This window comes from Apodemus sylvaticus, chromosome 5 (genome assembly GCF_947179515.1).
Source record: "Apodemus sylvaticus chromosome 5, mApoSyl1.1, whole genome shotgun sequence".
NCBI classification, from domain to species: domain Eukaryota; kingdom Metazoa; phylum Chordata; class Mammalia; order Rodentia; family Muridae; genus Apodemus; species Apodemus sylvaticus.
In genome coordinates this window covers 20,787,597-20,807,233 of record NC_067476.1, presented here as the reverse complement: position 1 = coordinate 20,807,233, position 19,637 = coordinate 20,787,597, and the positions used below count along the sequence as shown (strand labels likewise).

At 39.0% G+C, this 19,637-nt stretch overlaps 1 protein-coding gene across 1 annotated transcript in view; it reads left to right on the top strand.

The window, feature by feature from the left end:
- Lrp1b (LDL receptor related protein 1B) overlaps positions 1-19,637 on the top strand; it is a 1,719,438-nt gene that overhangs the window by 1,067,518 nt on the left and 632,283 nt on the right. Inside the window, exon 32 of the mRNA XM_052181021.1 lies at positions 238-387. Coding sequence (XP_052036981.1) covers positions 238-387 — 150 coding nt within the window. The remainder of the gene's footprint in view (positions 1-237; positions 388-19,637) is intronic.

Sequence of the window (19,637 nt, the reverse complement as noted above, 5' to 3'; positions counted from 1 at the left end):
ATTCCTTTTAATGCCAAGCTTTCTTTGATCAGTATCTACTGTGAAGTTGCCTATAAAAGCCCAAATCCCCTTAGCTATATAAGACACCATTTATTTAACCTCCTATTAGCCAAGTCTTATTTTATAAAACCAAAATGTGAACTTTTAACCTTTTTTTCCACTCCAATCAATAGATGGAAAGTGAATATTGCAATTTGACTGACTGTTACTGGCTTTAATTGTTTAATTTAATTACAGGTCTATCCATAGACTATGTGGAGAATAAGCTTTATTGGATCAGTTCTGGAAATGGAACCATAAACCGATGCAACCTAGATGGTGGTAATTTAGAAGTGATAGAGTCAATGAAGGAAGAATTAACAAAAGCTACAGCCTTAACAATCATGGGTAAGTGCAGTGATTCTGCAGCGAGGCTGAATCATATTGATTAGGAGTTGATTAATTATTACCTATTAAAATCCTAGCAAAACAACTGTGCCATTAGCAGAGACATTCAGGCTGAGCATTTCTGTGATTCCTTAAAATGTTTTTAACTTTACAAAACTCACTTTTATGATTATCCAGATTAGACACTTAGTGCTAGATTATCACTTCTCAGTTTTGTGTGGATTTTATACCTCTACGACATTTTCCTGGGCTCTATTTTTGGATCTAAGGTTAAAAAAAAAAGGCTTGCATATTTCTTAGTGCAGTTAAAACTGGTTTGTTTTTCAAGCATGGACATAGTAACAGTGTTATGTGACCAATGATGGGGATCACTCTCTCTACCCTGAAGTCTTTCATCTTATATGCTTTCTGTAAAACAGATAATCAACTCTGTTGGATTGCTGTTATCAGCTAAGTTTTAGAATCTAAGTTTTTCTTTTTAAAGAGAGCTTCATGTAAACTGTAACCTGTAAGAGACAGTCTATGAAAAAGTGCTGTTTGGGAGGATTTTTTGTTTTGTGAATGAACCTGTGTAGCTAACCTGCAAGACTGATTGTCCATGGAGTGGATCAATGACTATATTTTGTTACAAGAAATGAGAAATAAGATTCATATTGTAGTTCCAAACATCATAATATGCCAAAGAACATAGCATAACCTTATACCATTCAAATAAATTCAACCTGAATATGGTTTGTTTTAAGTTTGTGTAGTTAGCAGACAGGACCTTAAAACTGGATAAATTCTACTTTCTATAGTATTTCTATCATTTCACCTATTCATAAATATAATATAATGTGGGTTTTTTGCTTTGTTTTGGTAATGATGTTTTATGAGTATATGAGAAAGAGATAGGATAAAGTTTATTGATGTCAAAATATTTCAAATTTCTTTTCTATGCAGCTACTGTGTTTTAATCGTGATATTTCCTGTCATAAAAACTGCATGAATAAAAGCCAAATGTGATGTACATCTATTTTCCCAGCACATAGAATGCTGAGGAAGTCTGACTTCCAGGCTAAGCTGGGTCACATAGTGAGTTTGAGAATAGCATGTGCTACGTACCTAGTGAGTTTGAACTAGACTGTCCTTTAATGAAATTTTCTCTCACATAAAAAAGGGACTAAATGACAATTTGTGAAATTTTAAATATAAAAATTATTTAAAACACAACAGTGTCTCCCTTTTTTGTAAAGAGGGCAAAAGCAAATTCTTTTTACTTGTCACTGAATATATATATGCATGCATTACAAAACTATGGGAATGTCCATTTGAAAGTGATGATTTCTGTATAAATGTCAAATTAAGATCTCAGCTTTCTCTAGGTTTACATGCTTGGCTTTAATTTATAAAATTAGGAAAAATTACCAAACAATATTTAAGAAAGCAATAGTGAGAGGAAATGTTTTAAAAAAAGTCATAACATTGCAAAAAATGCCTTTTTAAAATCCCCCAACATGTCTTTATACTATTTACTGCACATGTCATAGTAACATGTATATAAACCATGGACCTTTTGTTAAGTTAAAGACTTTAGTAGCTTCCACTTCTTTTACTGACACTACTGACCCTTTTCTGAGTAGGAATCCATAGCAAAACATCCAGAACTTGATACTGTGGATGTATTCTCAAAACACGGAATAAGGTTCTGTTTGGCAAAATGTGGATTAATAGTTTTGTTCCCTGACAATATAGAATATATGTTTGTATGATCAAGAGCCTTAATTATGTCCTCACTATAGATCCTCTCAGGAGTTGGTAAAAATGGAAATCCTTTAACAAATGAATGGTTGTGTATTATGTTCCTCCCTGACCCTATAGCCTGATTGAGATCAGTTGAACAAGACCAATCAATATATCTATGTGCAGCATACCAACCACTTACATCAGCTCATGTTCTAAAATCTAAAGATATAACTAAACAGAAGTGGGGTGAGAAGCTCTAGTTTCCCAGCGATCTCTGGTCTCACAGTTTGGACAGGCTTCTTCCACTCCCTCAGAACCTGTAGTCTTTCAGTTTAAGGAAGAAAAGAACAATGACAGGACCGCTGCCTACTGAGGGTGGATGCTGTAGCCATAAGAAAAAAAAAAAGAAAAAAAATGATGAAGTATCCTCTCTGTGGTCCCTTCTCTATTACCTAAAGTGTTTAAACAGAAATTTCTCCACAGTGAAACTGAAATTGCATATCCTGAGAACAAAGATGCCGTCTTACTATGAAGAGATGTGTGGCTACAAGCTCACACTAGTTCCTCAGCAAGCAAGAGACAGTAAATGACTGATGTTTGTTTTTAACTAAGTTTAGAAGTGGTTCTCCTCAAACTGAGATAAAAATGACTTCATGCCGTTTTTTACCAATTTTAGAATTTCAGACCTACAAACTGTAACCACTGGGGTTTTTCAGTTTAAAGTAGAACAATATCCATAAATAAAGTATAGAGAAAATGGAAATATTGAATATCTGGTACTTGCTAGATCAGTAAAATGCTGCTGCTATATGATAGGAGTGCAAACCAATGTGCAAACCACACACACACACACACACACACACACACACACACACAAAGCTTTCAAGCATTTTTACCAATGGCTTCATATTTTTCTTTATAAGAAGTAGAGATTAAGGCTGGTAGGTTAGAAGGCTCAGTTTCTAAAATTCTGGTCCTATAAACATGAGGACCAAATAATAGGCCTCAAATAACGTGCTGGATATTGTGGCATAAGCTTGTAATCCATTGCTAGAGTGGGGGAGCCAAAGAGATGCCTGGCACCTGCTTGCAAGCCAACCTAATCTGTCTGATGGGAATCAGATCTGTGAGAGACCCTGTTTCAAAGATGTGGACAGATCCCAAGGAATATACTTGAAGTTGACCTCTGGTCTCCATGTGCACATACATAAGTATGGAAGTGCACAAATGTCATGCAAACACACATACAAACATCCTCACCTAATTGTAATGAATAGTAATTGTGATGAATTGTAATTTCTCTGTGTGTATGGACAAGATTTACCGAGTCCATTTTAATAAAAATACTGATTTATGACACTGAGACAAGGGTAAAATAATGTATGAGGCTTCTGTTCTCTCTCTCTCTCTCTCTCTCTCTCTCTCTCTCTCTCTCTCTCTCTCTCTCTCTCTCTCTCTCTCTCTCTCTCTGTACTTACTTTGACAAAGACAGGCCACCTGTTATGAGAATACCCAACAAATTTTGTGGAGAATTGTATGCAGATAGCAACAGATGTCCAGCAGCCACAGCTATGCCTGTTATCCTTTATGAAAGACAGAGCTCTAGCCTGCTCAGAAACTCTGTCGTTTAAAGTATAAACCCACAGACTTACAACAGCCTCAAAATGAATCTACAAACCAGAACCTTCCTCGGAGTGGTTTCAAGATCCATGGTTCAAGAGAGCGTATAAGATCAGAAGAGTTTACTGTGTTAAGCTGCTAACATTTGAGAAAATTTGTTACACAACAGTTGGACAACTCATTTGTATGTTACTCTGCACAGAGCATTCATTTCTTTGTGAAAATATTGAATTTCCTAATGAAATCAGGTAGGGTATCAGTAAGTCGGGATAATAAAGCCAATTATTTTCTCCATAATTGTAAACAAGAACTGTCCCTAGGCCTCAATATATGGACATACTTAGGTGAGAACAAATATCCCATATAAGATCACATATCATAAGAAATATTAATCCACTGTAGGAGACATTTCCATTTAAAGGTGAATAGTGCAGACATTTGTTTATGATTTCACACTTTAAATTATTGGCAAAGACCATTTGTTTTGATACAGAGAATCTCTTGTGTATAACGTGAAAGCATCACCTGTCAATAAAGAGCTGATGGCCTATTAACAAAAGGCAGGAAGTAATAGGTGGAAGTTCTGAGGGGAGTAAGGAACTCTGGGATAGAATCAACAGTAGAAACCAGTTTACCCCAAACTCTGAGGAGATGGACACATGAAACTGAGGAGAGGTGACCAGCCATGCAGCACACTTAGAATAGAATGAATAGGTCAATTAAGTTATGAGTCAGTTGAGGAATAAGCCCAAGATTATGGCCTAGGCAACTATTCATAAATAATTAAATCTCAGAGTCATTATTTAAAGAACTGTGGAGGGGATGGAAAAGCCCACAATTATACCTTTTTAGGAAAATACCTTTCAGGTATTTATGCTATGAGGGTTGAAAGTCAAATGATATGAAATACAATGGGTTGTTAGTTGACTGAACCTAGTCCTGATATGTTGCCTGAGGCATATGCTGATGGTGAAAAATTGTGCCTCTTTTTTGAGATAATCACCCACAAGAGAGTATAACTAGTAGCTGCTAAGCTCCTCCTTCTAGTAGCAATGGTTATTGTGTGTTACTATGTGCTTCTTTCACTCTTCCAACAAGTCTGTATTATTGCTTACTCTATATGACATCCACCGATGTATATGGAGAGAATAAGACTGACCTCATAAAGCTCTCCCAGTGATGTAGAAGGAAGATAGTAAAGATGATAAACTAGTCATGGATGTGATGGTTAAGAATTAGGAATGTAGATTTCAGAGCAAGGATAGGAAGAGTTCACAGCAGAGATGGTAGTTTAATGCACCTCAGAGGGCTTAACAAAGACAGTGACTTCTCAGGAAAAGCAATAGTGTGGAATGAATACACAAGTGCTGCTTCAACTGACCAAAACTGCTTAAGTCATTTTACAGTTTTATGCTCCAGAGCTTTTTTTGTAATTCTTAAATAACTCTTTCCAGATGGCTGTGTTAGCTTTACTTTCTGCATTCTGCCATGGAGATGCAGGCTTCTCGGTGCTCCCTTTCTTCTCCAGTGAGTGGGGAGTTCACTTGCTCAGATGTGATTTATTTTTTTTTTTGAGTACAGCGATTGTTTGAAGAAACTGTTAACATTTTTGAAGTTCTGTCCAGCTGATGACTAAACTTCAGAGTCTTCAGATTTCTAAAGACAAATCTTGTGAACTTTCTATTCTACCAGACTAAAACATCAGTTCTATAACTACCAGAAATACCAGCCAATACAATGGTTGCTGCCTTTAAGCATAAACATAATAGCTGGATGCTGTATTCCATATGACCCACCATTATTTTTATTTTCTTTACTTTAACTAAATATATCAACGCTTTATTTGCTTCTAAGTGTCTAATTTAGTAGACTGTCTTCTTACACCTATATCTATGTTGCTTTTTATTATTTTATTTGTTTACATTTCCAGTGTTGTCCACCTTGCCTGTCTCCCCACCTCATCTTTGCCTCTAAGCGGGTACTCTACCACTTACCCGCCCACTCCCACCTCACCCCTCTCTAGCATTCCCCCTTCTCTGGGCATCAAGCCTCCACAGGACCAAGCACCTCCCTTCCCATTGATGTCAGGTTAGGCATTCCTCCGCTAGATATGTAGATAGAGCCATGGATTTGCGCATGTGTACTCTTTGATTGGTGGTTTAGTCCCTGGGAGCTCTGAGGGGTCTGGTTAGTTGATACTATTGCTTCCTATGGGGTTTCAAACCCCTTCAGCTCCTATAGTCCTTCCCCTAACTCTTCCATTGGAGTGCCATGGCTCAATCCAATGGTTGGTTATGACTATCTACATCTGTCTTAGTCAGGTGCTGGCAGAGTCTCTCAGAGGACAGCCATACCAGGTTCCTGTCTGCAAGGACATCTTGGCATCAGCAATAGTGTTGGGTTTTGATGTCTACAGATAGGATAGGTCCCAAGCTGCGGTGGCCTCTGGGTGGTCTTTCATTCAGTCCCTACTCTATTTTTTTAATCCCTATATTTCTTTTAGACAGAAACAATTCTGGGTTAAAAATTTTGAGAAGGGTGGGTGGCCTCATCCCTCAACTGGGGCCTATGACTATCACTAGAGGTGGTCTCTTCATGTGCTTTCTCCTTGCTCTGTTATATTTCAGCTAATGTTTTCTCACTGGCTCCTTGGAGCCTCCTGTATCCTTGGTGTCTGAGTTCCCTTGTTTCCCACCCCCACTGCTACTTTATAATCCTTCTCCCAGACCTCTTTATTCTCTCCTGTCTCCTGCCATATCTGATCCTGACCCCTGTTTTTCCCTATCCCTACCCTCTCTCCCAGCCAGGCCTCTCCTTCTCTGTGCCCCCATAATTATTCTGTTCCTCCTGAAAAAAAAAACTGGATATTTTATTTGTTTACATTTCAAATGTGATCCCCTTTCCCAGTTTCCCCTCTGCAAACTACCTTTTCCATTTCCCCTTTCCCTGTTTCTATGGGGGTGCTCCCCCACCCAGCTACCCACTCTTGACTCATCAGCAATAGTGTTTGGCTTTGGTGTCTGCATGTGGGATGGATCCCCAGGTGGGACAGTTTCTTCATGGCCTTTCCTTCAGCTTCTGTTCCAATTTTTTCCCTGTATTTCCTTTGGACAGGAGGAATTCTGGGTTAAAATTTTGGAGACGGGCAGGTGGCTCCATCCCTCAAGCAGGGGGCCATGCCTAACCTCTGGATATGGTCTCAATAGATTCTCCCTCCCCTTTGTGGGGTATTTCAGCTAATGTGATACCCACAGGGCCCTGGGAGGCTCTTGCTTTCCTGGTATCTGGAACTTTCTGGTTGCTACCCCCAGTTCCCCATCTCTAATTGCTATACACCTCTGTTCAATTTCCTGTCCTTCTGTCCATCTCGTCCATCTCCTACCATACTTGATTCTGCCCCTTTTTCCCCTTCCCCTTCTCTCTTCCTGCCAAATCCCTCCCACCCTTTACATCCCTTGATTACATTATTAACTCTTCTAAGTATGATTAAAACATTCACTCTTTGGTTTTCCTTGCTCTTGAGCTTCTTGTTGTCTGTGAGTGTATTGTGGGTATTCCACACTCTGCCTGGGTTAAAATTTTGGAGATGGGCAGGTGGCTTAATGAGTACATACCATGTATGTTCTTTTGTGACCGAGTAACTTCACTCAGGATGATACTTCTAGATCCATCCATTTGCCTGTGAATTTCATGAATTGATTATTTTCAATAGTTGAGTAATACTCCATTGTATAAATGTACCACATTTTCTATATCCATTCCTCTGTCAAGGGACATCTGAGTTTTTTTTCCAGCTACTGGCTATTATAAATATAGCAGCTATGAACATAGCATGTGTCTTTATTAAATGTTAGTGCATCTTTTAGGCATATGCCAGGAGTTGTATAGCTGGGTCGTCAGGTGATACTATGTCCAATTTTGTGAGGAACCACCAAAGTGATTTTCAGAGAGGTTTTACCTTCTTGTAATCCCACCAATAATGGTTGAGTGTTCCTCTTTCTCTTCATCCTTGTCAGCATCTGCTGTCACCTGAGTTTGTGAACTTAGCCATTCTGACTGGTGTGAGGTGGAATCTCGGGGTTGTTTTGAATTGCATTTCCCTGATGACTAAGGATGTTGATCATTTCTTTGGGTGCTTCTTGGCCATTTGATATTGCTCTGTGGGGAATTCTTTGTTTAGCTCTGTACCCCATTTTTAAATCTAGTTATTTGGTTCTCTGGAGTCTAACTTCTTGAGTTCTTTGTGTATATTGGATATTAGCGCTCTATCAGATGTGGGATTGGTAAAGATCTTTTCCCAATCTGTTGGTTGACATTTTGTCCTATTGACTGTGTCCTTTGCCTTACAGAAGCTTTGCAATTTTGTGAGATCCCATTTGTCAATTCTCGATCTTATAGCATGAGCTATTGCTGCTGTGTTCAGGATTTTTTTCCATGTGCATATGTGTTCAAGGCTCTTCCCACTTTATCTTCTATTAATTTTAGTATATCTGATTTTATGTGGAGGTTCTTGGACTTGATCTTTGTCCAGGGAGCTAAGAATGGATCAATTTACATTCCTCTACATGCTAATCACCAATTGAACCAGCATTATTTGTTGAAAATACTCTTTCTTCCACTGGAGCATCCACACTTTGGCCTTCTTCTTGATAAGGTTCATATGGTCTGTGAATTGTATGGTGGATACTCTGAGCTTAGCAGATTTAGATGCGACTCTCTCTCTCTCTCTCTCTCTCTCTCTCTCTCTCTGTCTGTCTCTCTCTGTCTCTCTGTCTCTCTCTTCTCTCTAGCTACCAATTAGTATCAAGTTATTGGTTACCAGGTTTTACAGGTGTAGGACCCTACTGCTTGCTTTATTTCACCTTCTGTAGGCACATCTGACATGGTGCCCTCTAATATATGAAGAAGACAGTGACCTAAACTCATTAACCTCTTGCTATTCAATGTTGAGTGTTCTTGTGTGGAGGAGCAGTAGGTTTGATTACAACCAAACTGCAAAGCAAACTTTGACTGTTGTAAGGGCTTGTGGGTTGTTAAATGATTTTATTTCATATAGTATTCCTTTCCCCTATTTTTATAAGGAGTTTGAGAGTAAGCTGCCTATATATTTAAGCTAATTAAAGAGTGAGAAAAATCAATTTCTGAAATTAAGAAAATATTTGAATGAAACAAAGCTATTGGCAGTAATAACCTTATTGGTGCTTGCAGAAAATTAAGAAGTAAATCATAAAACAGCATCATGGGAGCTACTGTGCATTCTATGTGGAAGAGCAAGCATGCTATGGTGGACATAGAAGTCAGACAGAATTGTAGATATTGCACAGGTCCACAGAATCCAGTGTGTATACATAGAAAGTCACTTACATGTGGATTCAAGGATCAGCTAGCTATTTAATCATTAGAAATCATTATATAGTACATTAGAAAGAATCATTTAATAATCTGTAAAGTTTTTCTAGTTCAGAGTTTTGAGTTTACTATATTATATGGCGTATGAGCTTAAATGTGACCTATATACCTTACTTTCATACCTTTTGAGCTAATTATTCATTTTGTAAAATATTCTTATTGAATATAAAGTGATTTTTTTACCCAATATTAATATCTCTGCAACTGAGTTTATATATATATATATATACACACATATATATTTATATGTATATATATATATAAATCCATATATTATATATATGTGTATATGGATTTTTAAAAGATGATATATTCCCCTCATATTTCTGGAGGGGGTAATTCTATAATTTCTGTGCATGACTGCCAAATTATAGAAAAGGCCTTCTCTTTTGTTACTGATGACTTTTTAAAAAATATTATTATTATTACTGAGTATGGTGTTTTGAATGTGCTTGGCCCAGGGAATTGCATCACTAGGAGGTATAGTCTTGTTGGACCTTGTTGGAGGAAATGTGTCACTGTGTGGGTAGGCTTTGAGACTCTTGTTGTACTTAGTGTCTTAGTTTCCTGTTTCTGTACTAAGCCACCATAATCAAGGAAATATATAGAAGAAAGGGTTTCTTAGAGACTTATAGTTGCAAGCATGAGAATCCTGAAACATCATGCCAGGAAGGACAGCAGCAAGACGGAAGGCATGGAGAAGTAGCTGAGAGCTTCAGTCTGACCCATAAGCAGAAGACAAAGATGGAGACGTGCATATGAAGGGCATGGATGGACTTTTGGAACACCAAAGACACAGTAACATACCTTCTCCAACAAAGCCACATGCACTAATCTTTCCCAAATAGTTCCACCAGGTTGGGCCCAAAATATTAAATTTTATTAATATTGTGGGGGGGGGGATTCTCATTCAAACCACCATACTTAAACATACAGCAGAGTTTTAGCAGGGGTTTTCATTGGATAAATATCTCCTGACATAACAAATGTGCTTCTAGGAAATAAAACCATTTTTATTTTTAATGCGCTATCCTCTTGCATTCTAAATATAAATATTACAAGTTTATTTTGGTGATCAAAATGAATGTACAAATATCCCTCACTCCTGCAAGGAACTGCCAGCACCTACAGATCTACCTATGTTTTGGGTCAAATAAAAGAAGCTTTCTGGCATCACTTTCTTCACAGCAAATCTGCAGATGCCCCAGAGCCTTCACTTTCAACCATAAGAAACAAGAGGAGGTTTTTCCCGATTCTCAAATATATTTATACTGCCAAATTTTAAATTATGTGACTTGCAGCAACCTTTTGTTTTTTTGCTGTTGTTTGTTTTCTTATAAAGATGTAAAACAGTTCTTATCTCAAATATAATAAGAGAACATTTAACAGTATGAACTATGTTCTCTCCTTGTACTTTCATGTGGTTTCTGGGACTTGAGTTCAGGTCATTAGGCTTTTATAGCAAGTACTCTTTCCTGTGTGCTGAGCCATCTAACTCAGATCCAGGATGATCTTTGAAAAACAACTTAAATCTGACCTTTCTGTCCACTTGGTTAAAACTCTCCAATAACTTTCTAGTGACCTAGAATAAAATTCTATCCTCATGGAGATCCTCCAATTTCCCTTATGTTTACTCTAGTCCATTAATTTTAGCAGCTCCTTGTAAATTCAGTAAACAAATATTGAATGTATCGCTTTTATGTATCAGTCATTATTTTAGGTGCATAGGGTTCACTATGAACAAAACAGAAGTTGTTCCTATTGGCATATAGACTCTGCTGAAGAGAGTAAGTTAATGCATATATAATATTAATTTTATATAATTGATCATTGCTATAAATATATTAATATAATGGATAAAATTTGTTGAAATGACTAGGAGTACTTAGAGAGGAAAAGTTTGTTTTACAGTAAATATAAGTGTTTATAGCCAAAGAATGTGGAACATAGCTTATCTTAAACCACATGTTCCAATGTGGAAGCACTTTCGGGAACAATTTTTTGGTATTGGTATATGACAATATATTTCCAGTGGTGGGAACAGATGGTAGATAAGTTGCGGAAAAACAAAGGAAACTTTTTTATAGGATTCATTTTCTGTTTGGTGGCATTCTTACCTTTGGCTGGTCTAAGCTAATGTTCTCTTAATATGCTTTACATCGTCTCCCTGAAGGTATACTAGGTCAGGTATAATTAGGTCAGGTATAAAGAGGTGAGTAAAATGCATACATCAAGGCCAGTAGACAGCCCAAGATAGGTTGGCTTCAGCCTTGCCATATTCCAGCTTTCTACAGTCACAATGTTGTAAGCAGTCAACCAGCCTTTTAGAATCTCCAAAGCAAGTAGAGCTGTTTCTGGGAATTTAGTTTATACTTATGTGTTTGTTTTCCCTCCACAGTTTTTTAAACATTCAGATTATTTTCTGAACAACCGTAATTACCTCTACACTTGTAGTCTTCAAATAGAGTTTGATATGCTACTCTGCCATCTACAGAATAAACAGAACTTTCTGACTTGCTTATTTTGTTTCATTTTCATCCACTGACTCTCATTTGCCACAGCATCATTACTCAGTGAAATAACTTGTTCGCTTTATTCCATGCAGACAGGGACTATATAAACATTGAGGAGTTGGGTATGACTGAGGGGTAGGTGTTAACATTCTATCTAAGCTCTGCCCCACAGTTACCTGGCAACTGCCAAGTAGGCCTGATTCACTACATAAGAGGCTGCTTTCCCCTCTTTGTTCTCTTGCTCTTGCTTTTTCCATTTCCACTTCTCTCCTCATTCCCTTCTCCCCCCTCTCTCCATGTGCTGATGGCCAGCCTCCTCTTCTCTTCTCTTCTCTTCTCTTCTCTTCTCTTCTCTTCTCTTCTCTTCTCTTCTCTTCTCTTCTCTTCTCTTCTCTTCTCTTCTCTTCTCTTCTCTTCTCTTCTCCTCTCCTCTCCTCTCCTCTCCTCTCCTCTCCTCTCCTCTCCTCTCCTCTCCTCTCCTCTCCTCTCCTCTCCTCTCCTCTCCTCTCCTCTCCTCTCCTCTCCTCTCCTCTCCTCTCCTCTCCTCTCCTCCTCTTCTTTTCTCTTCATTCTCTCTCTCTCTCTCTCTCTCTCTCTCTCTCTCTCTCTCTCTCTCTCTCTCTCTCTCTCCCTCCCTCCCTCCCTTTTTCTGCCTCTACTACCCTCTTAATTCCCCTCCCCATGCCTGATTAAACTCTATTCTGTATTATACCTTTGTGTGGCTGGTCCCTCAGGGGGAAGGGATGCCTCAGCATGGGACCATTGAGGCACCCTCTTCCCCATACCTCACCTTTATAGAACATATTTCCCCTCTCTTTATCTTTTTATAAACACATCAGTAGGTGTTTCCTTTTAGCTCAGTTTGAGATGTTAGTGATGCTCTATTTGGATGGGGAAGGATTCCAGGTATTGTAATATGTGACTGACTACCCATTGTTGTTTAAGTAGGATATCATGGTTATATGCTCCAGAGAAAGTACAGAAACTAGAAAGCAGCTTGTCTCCTGCCAATGTCAAGTCCCTGAGATTACCTGGGTCTGAGTTCATTCAATCTTGCCAGTTCTGTTCTCTGGTGGCACAGCCCACTTGCCCTACAACTCCTGCTTTTTTGTTTTATAAAGGAGATGTGTCATTGGAATAACTGTCTCCTATGTTGGGAATGGTTTGGTATTGAACCAAAACCTCATAAGGTCTTTGCAGTGCTTTTCATTTGCTGTTTTTAAAATTGGATAAGGCAGTATGATAGGAGAATCGGGGCTTCAATGGCCAGTATGGGGCCAAAGAAGGGAAGAAGTTACTAAAAGATCTGGGAACTATTGGGTAAGGGTATTGGAAGCATAGCTGGCCAATGATTTTCACAGAGATCTTTGTGAATTTACACATCTTGTTCTATCACATTTCTCTCCCAGAAAAGTATAAGTCCTTCTCTGTTCAGCAATCAATAAATCCAGGTTATCCCAATTTTTGAGAACAACTCCTGCTAAGGACATTAACTGTCATTGAAGGGACTCAAGACTGTCTACAATGGAAGCCATGACTTGACCAAGTTTGTTCTGGAAGTCACTGGCCAGGTGTTGTGTTTGGTGAGGTTTTGTTTGGTGGTTCCTATGAGCCTAGTGAGAATAGGAAAACCAGTTTGATGAGCAGAGTGACAAAGATATCTCTTTCCTTTGGTCTCCTTCCAATTGTAAGTAATGATCTTCAAGTTCATACAGATAAACCTGAAGAATGAAAATATGGAGGTGGGCAGAAACCTTGAAAACAGGGGATAATGCAGGAACTGGTATTTCTGTCACACACACAAAAAAAACAAGGGGATAGCACATATTGGTGTGGTGATGGTGTTGTAGGATGGGGTCTTGAAAATGTCCTACAAGACAAAGGGAGAAGGGTAGAACAAAGAGATGAATGTCTTATGATTTCATGTGGTAGGGATCCATGGGACTCATAAATGGAAATGTTAATGGGAACAGTTGCCACTAACCATCAGGAGAGGGAAGCACACACACACACACAAAAAGTATTGGGAAGAGTTCTGGCAGGTGTGGGTGACGTCAGACACATATTGGATGTATTGTAGCCAGGAAAGAGTGGCTTGAAGCTCCCTTTGATACTGATTTTCCTGTTGAAGAATATTAACATGAAGACTGATTTGGAGACAGGGACAAGCTGGTGAGAGACATATAGGTTGGCCACAGGGTATTTGGCATAGCCTTTAGGGTAGAGCTTACATATGACTAACGTTTCTCTGAGGGATAACCAATAGAAAGCTAAAAATGAGCTAAATTGGTGAGCATGGTGCCACTGAGACTGAAAGATTCAGTTTTGTAATTCCAATACCTGCAACCTCAGTATACAGTGGCCTCTTGGAGGCATCCACCTATGTTTTAGTAAGAAAAGCAGAGGAAAGGTCTGAGGATAGTGGGGATGGAAGTGGTTATAGAGGGATCTCAATCCTGTTCCATCATTCTTCAAGTAGGAAATTCTTGGTTCCTATAATTTTGTTGTATCAATTGTAGGTTTCCCTATCAAAGATTCTCCAGTGGTGAGTGTTGGGAAGGCTAAAGAGGAGAGAGGCTAGACAGTAGCAGAGATAGTATGAAGAATGATAAAATAGCCATCAGACAAGAGGAGAAGGAATCTTATGAAGGGTGCCTGGCCTGCATGGCAGTTACCAGGTCATGGATATCCTTCCAGGAGATCTTGTTCTTTCTTTGGGAGTGGTGTCTCCTCTGTTTTCTCAGTCCTTGATATGTGAGCAAGTAATGGGGCATCTTCTTGGTCAGTAGTGTAGGACATTTCTAGTGGAAACTCACATAAACCTAGTCTGGTATTGGGAGAAAACACAACCAAAATCCCTTCTGGTAGTAAGGAGGGAGTCTGGTCCCTTTCATAGCCTGCCACAGTAGCTGAAGAGAGACACAAGGACATTGGCCATCTCCCTTGATCAGGCTTCCCAAACCGCTTCTCTTCTCTTCTCTTCTCTTCTCTTCTCTTCTCTTCTCTTCTCTTCTCTTCTCTTCTCTTCTCTTCTCTTCTCTTCTCTTCTCTTCTCTTCTCTTCTCTTCTCTTCTCTTCTCTTCTTCTTCTTCTTCTTCTTCTTCTTCTTCTTCTTCTTCTTCTTCTTCTTCTTCTTTTGAATACAGATGGGTCTTTATTTTTTTTAATATTTTTATTTTCTATATTCTTTGTTTACATTCCAAATGATTTCCCCTTTCCCGGATCCCCCCTCCCCATATGTCCCATAAACCTTCTTCTCTCCATCCCTTCTCCAATCATCTCCCTCCTTTTTCTCTGTCCTTATATTCCCTTCCAATGCTATATCAATCCTTTCCAGGATCAGGACCCTCTCCATACTTCTTCATGGGCACCATTTGTTATGCAATTTGTGCCTTGGGTATTCAGGGCCTCTGGGCTCATTAATATCCACTTATCAGAGATTGCATTCCATGTGTATTATTTTGTGACTGGGTTACCTCACTTAGGATGATATTTTCCAGATCAAACTATTTGCCTAAAAATTTTGTGAATTAATTGTTTCTAATTGCTGAGTAGTATTCCATTGTGTAAATATACCACATTTTCTGTATCCATTCCTCCTTTGAGGGACATCTGGGTTCTTTCAAGCTTCTGGTTATTATAAATAAGGCTGCTATGAACATAATGGAGCATGTGTCTTTATTGCATGCTGAGGAATCCTTTGGGTATATGCCCAGGAGAGGTATAGCAGGGTTCTCCGGAAGTCTCATGTCCAGTTTTCTGAGGAACCTACAGACTGATTTCCAAAGTGGTTATACCATCTTACAGCCCTGCCAACAGTGGAGGAATGTTCCTCTTTCTCCACATCCTCGCCAACACCTGCTGTCTCCTGAGTTTTTGACCTTAGCCATTCTGACTGGTGTAAGGTGAAATCTCAGGGTTGTTTTGATCTGCATTTCCCTAATGACTAATGATGTTGAGCACTTCTTTTTTTTTATTATTATTCGATATAATTTATTTACATTTCAAATGATTTCCCCTTTTCTAGCCCCCCCACTCCCCGAAAGTCCCGCAAGCCCCCTTCTCTTCCCCTGTCCTCCCACCCACCCCTTCCCACTTCCCCGTTCTGGTTTTGCTGAATACTGTTTCACTGAGTCTTTCCAGAACCAGGGGCCACTCCTCCTTTCTTCTTGTACCTCATTTGATGTGTGGATTATGTTTTGGGTATTCCAGTTTTCTAGGTTAATATCCACTTATTAGTGAGTGCATACCATGATTCACCTTTTGAGTCTGGGTTACCTCACTTAGTATGATATTCTCTAGCTCCATCCATTTGCCTAAGAATTTCATGAATTCATTGTTTCTAATGGCTGAATAGTACTCCATTGTGTAGATATACCACATTTTTTGCATCCACTCTTCTGTTGAGGGATACCTGGGTTCTTTCCAGCATCTGGCAATTACAAATAGGGCTGCTATGAACATAGTAGAACATGTATCCTTATCACATGGTGGGGAGTCTTCTGGGTATATGCCCAGGAGTGGTATAGCAGGATCTTCTGGAAGTAAGGTGCCCAGTTTTCGGAGGAACCGCCAGACTGATTTCCAGAGTGGTTGTACCAATTTACAACCCCACCAGCAGTGGAGGAGTGTTCCTCTTTCTCCACACCCTCTCCAACACCTGCTGTCTCCTGAATTTTTAATCTTAGCCATTCTGACTGGTGTAAGATGAAATCTTAGGGTTGTTTTGATTTGCATTTCCCTAATGACTAATGAAGTTGAGCATTTTTTAAGATGTTTCTCCGCCATCCGAAGTTCCCTTAGGGCTATGACTGTTAATTGGGTCCGCCAGGTGACTAGGATGGCGGGCGTGCACGCCCGCGCTCCCTGAAAGCGCCGGGAGAGTCTGCTTTGCTAACAATCACCTGGGCGGGTTGACTCACAGATGGCCCACCAAGCCGCCCAGTTCTTGGGGTCAGTCCTGTGCCTTTTGGGGCCTGGACCCCCGCTTTGTTAGCCTTAGGCTATGCCTGTTACAGGTCTGCCCGCCTGAGCTCTCTGTCGTCCTGCAGGACACAATGAGAAGACCATACCTAAGGATTATAGGCATAGATGAGAGTGAAGATTTACAACTTAAAGGGCCAGCAAATATCTTCAATAAAATTATGGAAGAAAACTTCCCTAACCTAAAGAGAGAGATGCCCATGAATATACAAGAAGCCTACAGAACTCCAAACAGACTGGACCAGAACAGAAATACTTCCTGTCACATAATAATCAAAACACCAAATGTTCTAAACAAAGAAAGAATACTAAAGGCAGTAAGAGAAAAAGGCCAAGTAACATATAAAGGAAGACCTATCAGAATCACAGCAGACTTTTCACCTGAGACTATGAAGGCTAGAAGGTCCTGGGCAGATCTCATGCAGACTCTAAGTGAACACAAATGCCAACCAAAACTACTATATCCAGCAAAACTCTCAATCACCATAGATGGAGAAACTAAGATATTTCATGACAAAACCAAGTTTACCCAATATCTATCCACAAACCCGGCCCTAAAAAGGATAATAGGAGGACAACACCAATACAAGGAGGGAAACTTCACCCTGGAAAAAGCAAGATAGTAACCTTTCATCAAACCCAAAAGAAGTTAAGCATTCAAATTTAAAAAATAACGTCAAAAATGATAGGAAGTAACAATCACTATTCCTTAATTTCTCTTAACATCAATGGACTTAATGCCCCAATAAAAAGACACAGACTAACTGAATGGATACGTAAACAGGACCCTACATTTTGCTGCTTACAGGAAACACACCTCAGGGTCAAAGACAAACACTACCTTAGAGTAAAAGGCTGGAAGACAATTTTACAAGCAAATGGTCTCATTGAAAGAAATCCAGGAGAATACAAAAGCCAACAAGGAGGAAATGCAAAAAACACTTAAAGAAATACAGGAGAACTTTGCTCAACAGGCTGAGGTCATGAAAGACGAAACACAAAAATCTCTTAAAGAAATACAGGAGAACTTTGGTCAACAGGCTGAGGTCATGAAAGACGAAACACAAAAATCTCTTAAAGAATTACAGGAAAACACAAACATGCAAGTGAAGGAGCTAAGAAAAACCATCCAGGATCTAAAATCAGAAGTAGAAACAACTAAGAAAACTCAAAGGGAGACAACTTTGGAGATAGAAAGCCTTGGGAAGAAATCAGGGGACAGAGATGCAAATATCAACAACAGAATACAAGAGATAGAAGAAAGAATCTCAGATGCTGAAGATTCCATAGAAACCATGGACTCAACAGTTAAAGAAAATGCAAAATGCAAAAAGCTTGTAACCCAAAATATCCAGGAAATCCAGGACACAATGAGAAGACCAAACCTAAGGATTATAGGCATAGATGAGAGTGAAGATTTACAACTTAAAGGGCCAGCAAACATCTTCAATAAAATTATGGAAGAAAACTTCCCTAACCTAAAGAGAGAGATGCCCATGAATATACAAGAAGCCTACAGAACTCCAAACAGACTGGACCAGAACAGAAATACTTCCCGTCACATAATAATCAAAACACCAAATGTTCTAAACAAAGAAAGAATACTAAAGGCAGTAAGAGAAAAAGGCCAAGTAACATATAAAGGAAGACCTATCAGAATCACAGCAGACTTTTCACCTGAGACTATGAAGGCTAGAAGGTCCTGGGCAGATCTCATGCAGACTCTAAGAGAACACAAATGTTGAGCACTTCTTAAGGTGCCTCTGGGCCATCCAAATTTCTTCAGGTGAAAATTCTTTGTTTAGATCTGTACCCCGTTTTTAAATAGGGTTATTTGGTTCCCTGGGGTCTAACTTCTTGAGTTCTTTGTATATATTGGATATTAGCCCTCTCTCAGATGTGGGGTTGGTGAATATCCTTACCCAATTTGATGGTTGGCGTTTTGTCCTTTTAACAGTGTCCTTTGCCTTACAGAAGCTTTGTAATTTTATGAGGTCCCATTTGGCAGTTCTTGATCTTAGAGCATAAGCTATTGGTGATCTGTTTAGGAACTTTTCCAAGAGCTGTAAGACTTCAGGCATTCCAAGCCAGGCTAGAGTTCCATGGAGCCTATTTGTCCTAGCTCTGCTTCATCCTCGGGCTGGCAGTGGAAGAAAGCCCACCAATGAAGTGACTTGAAAGTTTTCTTCATAAAATGGATGTTTAAAACCCTGCTACTATGATCATAATTATGTTTAAACATAGGTTCATACTTATTTCAAATGACCACAACCACATATGTCAAATATCTTTTAAAGTGAACATTAAAACAAGAAACAAGATGAGTATGTGTATATATATATACATATATATAATCCTATCACTTTCGATATGTTCATTTTCTGGATTGATAGATAGATAGATAGATAGATAGATAGATAGATAGATAGATAGATAGATAGATCACACATACACTATACATTAACTGTATTCACACAGCTAGACTCAACAGCATTATCTATTTAAATATTAAGAATGGATGATCCAGCAGCTACAGTACTTGTTACTCTTGCAGAGGATTCAGGTTCTATTCATAGCACCTGTAAGGTGGTTCACAACCTTCTATACATTTAGCTCTAGGGGATCCAATGCTTTCCTCTGACTCCTTCAGAGACTAAGCATTCACATAGAGGGAAAATACATATCACATAAAATAAAATAAATAAGTCTAATATTTAAAAAATATAATTGATGGTTTATAATTAATAAACAGTCTAATATATAATTTACAAAAGTGGTGCATGACGTTATTCCCAGAACTAGAAAGTCAGAGGCAGGCAGATATCTGACTGTTAGGCCAGCCTGATCTACAGAGTAAGTTCCAGAACACCCAATGCTACACACACACACACACACACACACACACACACATACACACACACGCACACACAAACACACACACACACAAACAAAATTGTCTTAGTAAAAAACCAAACAAAGATGAAACAAAACAAAACTTAT